Consider the following 5,216-nt stretch of genomic DNA (forward strand, 5'->3'; position numbering starts at 1 on the left):
TCATGAGTTTGAATAAACTCCAGGAGTTGGTGATGGACAGGGAGGCCTGGCGTGCTGCAGTCCTTGGGGTTGCAAAGAGATGGACACGACTGAGTGACTGAACTGAACTGAAGAGTTGTCCAAAAGATATACAAAGAGAATGCAAAGAACTTAGTGGTACTGGCTGGGTTCTTTTTTTTTTTTTTTTGAGTTGTAGTTTTTTAAACTTAAAAAATTATTTGATTTATTTGGCTGTATCAGGTCTTAGCTGCAGCATGTGGGATCTATGTTCCATCATGTGGGATGTTTTGCTGTGGCGCATGGACTCTCTAGTCAAGGCATGAGGGTGCAGTTGCCCCACGGCACGTGGAATCTTAGTTCCCTGACCAAGAATCAAACTCGTGTGCCCTGCACTGCAAGGCGGATTCTCAACTACTGGTCCATCAGGGAAGTCCTGTGCTTGCTGTTTTGATCATTACAATACTTGTCAAGACGGACGAAGTCGCGTGCCAACACCGAGGCCTGCATCTGTTCATAGACCCAGGAGACAGCTTGGCTTCAGGAATTTTTATTTGCATGGGGAAGGTGGGGACGATGAGCCTGCAGCAGGGCAGGCCACACGAGCGGCGCATGGACTCACTTGGGTGGCTCGGCGGCCAGGACGGGGAAACAGCCTTCGCGATGCCACTGCCGGTCACGCAGGCGACGCACGGCCTGCATCTGTGGCTGGAAGGCCCCCCACTCGTTCCAGTGCCGGAAGTCGCCAGGCTCCAGGAGGTACTGGTACCCACGGTAGCCGGGATACTGGTAGCCAACCCAGCTGGGGGGAAAGCAAGAAGGACGGCGTGGAGGCGGCCTGTCTCACCACCTGGCACCTAGACGCCCCCCTGGACCCGCGAGTCCTGCATCCAGCCCTGCAGCCTGCTCTCCGCCCTCACCTGTCCTCGCAGGCTGGGGGCACCCGGGGCTCCTCTGGGTGGGCTTGGCCCCTTCCTGCTGACTCTGGGCAGTGATCTCATCTCTCTGACAGATCTCGGCTTCCTCCTCTAAGTGAAGCGGGGATGGTCATGGGAGCTGGTTTATGAGGGTTTGGGGGGCCAAAGGGGAAAATGAATCAGAGTACTTTGCTAAGTGGATTACAGATACATGGTAGGGAGAGTAATACACATTCCACTGAAAGTGATGACCTGGAGCTCAGAGAACAGGATCCAAGGGAGTGAAGACAGGGCTTGGAGACTGGTTAGCAATAAGAAGGGGCAGTCTTGGTTCAGAAAGTGGTTTCCTTTGTCGGAAAGTGAATTTGTGTGAAGTGGCTGGGAATACACCTTCTGGTATCAGAGACAATCAGTTCAAATCCTAGCTCTGCCATTTACTAGACAGGTGACTTATCAGAACCCCAGCTTCCTGTCTGTGAAATGGGGATGATGAAAACCTGCCTCATGGGTGTATTGTAAAGAGTTGATGATGATTCACTGAAAGAAGTTAGCATGGCGCTCAGTCCATTGTAAGCATGTAATACCACTTATTATACATGATTAATTTCTAATTCTGTCATTGTCTCTGCTGGGAGGGTCTTTCCAGGTCTCCCTCAGACTCCCTGCTCAAGGTCTGGCTTAAGTTCTAGCCTCCTCAGGTAAACCTTGGACCTGCCCTCCACTCCAGCACACAGAACCCAGTCCCAGAAACCTTTCTTCTCCCTCTTAACTCCTGTGCGGACCACCTCTCATCTATTGTCGCTGGACATCGTCTCACAGGTGTACTGACACCCTGCTAGACTGAATGAGCCCCTGAAGGCAGGGGCTGAGCCTTCTTCACCTCTGCCTGTGCCGTGTGCCGAGCACAGAGCCTGGCTTATTGACAATGTTGGTAAATTCCAGATGGCTTACATACTGGAATACTGGGTCTCAGGGAAGGATAAAAGAGCAATAAAAAGACCACAGCCCTGATGGTGTTATAGGAACTCAGAAAAGCATCTGGGGTGGAGAGGTAGACGCCTTCCACTTGCCTCGAGGAGATCAGGACTGTCTTGTACGGTTCTTTGGAGGTAGGGGGATGGATACAGTGACCTCCTTTGGGTATCTGGCCTTTCCCTGTGTTCTCACGGACATGGGGTCAAGGGGGGGGGCCTCTGTTTTGAAAGCTTCAAATCCTAGAGTTCAGAACAGAAAGAATCCTCTGGGATTAAGAACTCTGATGTGCCCATTGTATAGAGGGCGACACTGAGACACTGAGAGGGCTTGTGGCTCACCCAGATGCCACAGTGCATCAGTGACAGGGTCAAGGCCCTTTCGTTACACGGTCTCACCTCTCAGATGTCACTCTGCTCATGTCCCCAGAGGCTCCGCTCTCCCTGCATATTTCCGCTTCCTCGACCCACCCAGACTGGTCTATTCACATCCACTCTGCTCCTCCTCGCTTCACTATTTCTCCAACCCAAACACGGGGTTAGAAGCCCCGACTCGCTGCATCTTCCCACTTCTTAGGACAATTGCTAGCGTTGTTTACGCCAACAAGTAATTCATCAACACATGACTCCACCGCCGCCCCCTTGGGCATGACACTCTTGGCAGAATCCAGGCCTCCGGCCTTTCCTGCATGTCTGATGTCACATCCTGTCAGGCTCAGGTGTGGCCCTCCCAGCCTGCCTGAGCTCGAAATGAAGCAGGGGATGAGGACCCACAGGAGCAGGCCTTACGTTCCGCTGGAGACCCTCACGCTGCCCACGCGGTCACAGAAGCCGTAGACCCAGAGGCTGGGCACATCATCTTCCTGGATCTCCATGGTGTTGCCCTTGAAGTTGGCCCCTTCGAACAGGCAGAGCTTGTGCTCCTGGGCATCCTGGGGAAGGAGAGACAGGTCAGGGGTGAATGGGGCCTCCTGGGTGTGGAGAGAGAGATAGAGCTGAGCCTGCTCAGGCCATCATGGGATTGCCAACATCCAGCCTCGAAGCGCCCTTCTCATCCAGAAACATAAGGATGTCAGCCTCTACTTCACAGAGCTAACCCATATAGGGCACTTAGCATGATGCCCGGAATACACCAAGTGCTCCACACAAATTCACTCAATATTTTTATTATGCTGATCAGGGGTGCAGAGGCTCAGAGAAGTTAAACCTCTTGACCGGCGTCACACAGCCAGCCAGGGGCAGAACCCTCCAGAGAAGCGTGTCCCTGCTCCCATCTTGCACCCTGCTCCCCTCTACTGCCTCTGCTGCAGCCACAGCAGCCCCCCCTTTCTAGCTCCTTGTTCCACCCAGCCTATCTTCACTCCAGGAACTCTGCCCCAACTGTCCCTCAAAAGGCTGTGCCCACAGCTGACTCGGTCCCCATCCTTTGGGGGCTCTCTCCCCGGATCAACCCCAGCCACTCCCACCCCCCTTTCCCCAACACCAGAGCCCCAGTTTCCTCTTCCCCTCTCTGAGCACACCCTGCAAGACCCCTGTGCAGTAAGCACCACGGCTGTTTGCCATTACAGGTGGATTTCTGTGATTAGGTTTTCAATAGCTGCCTCCCATGGGGGCAGGGACCTTGCCTGTTATAAGCACACTTGCACACCCAGAGCCTACGACAGAGCCTGGCAGAAACACGTCCACGTGTCTGTGGTGGAACGAGTGACTGCATGTGGGAGATGGTCGAGACAGAAATCCCTCTAACATCCCAGGAGAGAGGGCTGGAAAGGAGCCAGGGGACCCAGCTGGGAGAAAGTTGGAGGTAAGAGAGAAAACGGGCCACCCAGGATGGTGGCAGGGGTGTGGGGGAGGAACTAGACCAGTGGCTCTTAGCCCTGGCTACCCAGAGACCTCAGAGGCATGGAAAGAAATCAGTGCCTGCTAATGAGCCCCGGAGATCCGGATTCAATTGGTCTGGGGTAGGGTCCCGGCATTAGGATTTTTTTCTGATAATATATTTTATTTAAGCAAATATTTCTAAATTGTGCTAATTTCAATAGGCAGACAACATAGCAGTATTAATGAGGTCTTTTAAAAAAAATTTTTGGCTGTGCCATGTGGCATGTGGGATCTTAGTTCCCAGACCAGGGATTGAACCGGTGCCCCTGAGTTCAATCCTGGGCCACCAGGGGAGTCCCTAATGAGGTGTTTTACGTTCTTATTTTTCTGTTTTGCTATGTATTCAGAGCCTGGCGTATATGCCACACATCTCCATTTGGACTAGCCAAGATTCAAGTGTTTAAGAGCTACATGTAGCTACTGTATTGGACGGAAAAGCTCTAGAAGTTACTGCAAGTGGCCTAGCTGATTGCTCTATCAAACAGCCGTCTGTTGACCTAGACTGCCTTATAAGGACCATTGACCAAGAGAAGAATCTATGAATTCTCGCAAAGGGTCCATTGTTAAGGCTGATAATTCAGCCTCGGGTTCTGAGAAGAACGTGATCAGATTGGATAACCCATTAAGACAGATCTGATGAGGCCAAACAACTGGCTGTGGGCCCCTGATAATCTCAAATGGACGCGCACGACAACTCTTTATGAAAATTTCCACCACGGAAAGCGGAAGTTGGTGCCATCATCAGAAACTGACCTTGGTGAGTGAAGATGTGGCTGGCTAATGAAGTGCCATCAACCTAACTCTGAAAAAACCCTGTGACTGGCTCGGGGATAACTCCAACCTGTTTCAGCTTTGAACCTTCTTGAAGTTATGTTACTTTAGTTAAACATTACAAAGGGGCTAATTCAGTATATAGAACTTTTGTCAGGGAGTTCACCATGCCCTTCTGCAATATCCTCTTTGCAGCCATCACGTAAGCTTCAACCTGTATGTCTGACATTTTGGGTGGACTTCGAGATTTTTTCAAAGCTCCCCAGGAGGCTCTAAAGTGTAGTCAGGAATTAGCAACATTCTACAAACAGAATCAAGGAAGGCAACAACCGGCAGGTTCAATCACACTCTTGAGAGCAGTGAAGAAGGAAAAAACTGGGTTCCAGGGGCTTCCCGGGTGGCTCAGTGATAGTCCGCCTGCCAACGCAGGAGACACGGACTCCATCCCTGATCTGGGAGATCCCACGTGCCCGGGAGCGGCTGAGCCTGAGCCCCACAGCTGCTGAGCTGTGCTCTAGAGCCCGGGAGCTGCAAAGACTGAAGCCTGTGTCCCCTGGAGCCTGCGCTCCACAACAAGAGAAGCCATCGCCACTAGAGAGCAGCTTGTGCGCTGTAACGAAGAGCAGTCCCCGCTCTCTGCAACCAGAGAAAAGCCTGCGGACCGATGGAAACCCAGCAG

The 5,216-nt window shown here is 52.1% G+C and overlaps 1 protein-coding gene across 1 annotated transcript in view; it reads right to left on the reverse strand.

Moving 5' to 3' along the window:
* Nucleotides 1-531: 531 nt before the first annotated feature.
* Nucleotides 532-5,216, reverse strand: part of CRYBB1 (crystallin, beta B1) — a 14,239-nt gene continuing 9,554 nt past the window's right edge. Inside the window, exons 7-8 of the mRNA XM_010828855.1 lie at nucleotides 2,675-2,817; nucleotides 532-799 (exon numbers count right to left, since the gene is read on the reverse strand). Of these exons, the coding sequence (XP_010827157.1) occupies nucleotides 616-799; nucleotides 2,675-2,817 (327 nt within the window). The 3' untranslated portion in view covers nucleotides 532-615. The remainder of the gene's footprint in view (nucleotides 800-2,674; nucleotides 2,818-5,216) is intronic.

The sequence above is a fragment of the Bison bison genome, unplaced genomic scaffold (genome assembly GCF_000754665.1).
Source record: "Bison bison bison isolate TAMUID 2011002044 unplaced genomic scaffold, Bison_UMD1.0 scf7180017864495, whole genome shotgun sequence".
Taxonomy (NCBI): Eukaryota; Metazoa; Chordata; class Mammalia; order Artiodactyla; family Bovidae; genus Bison; species Bison bison.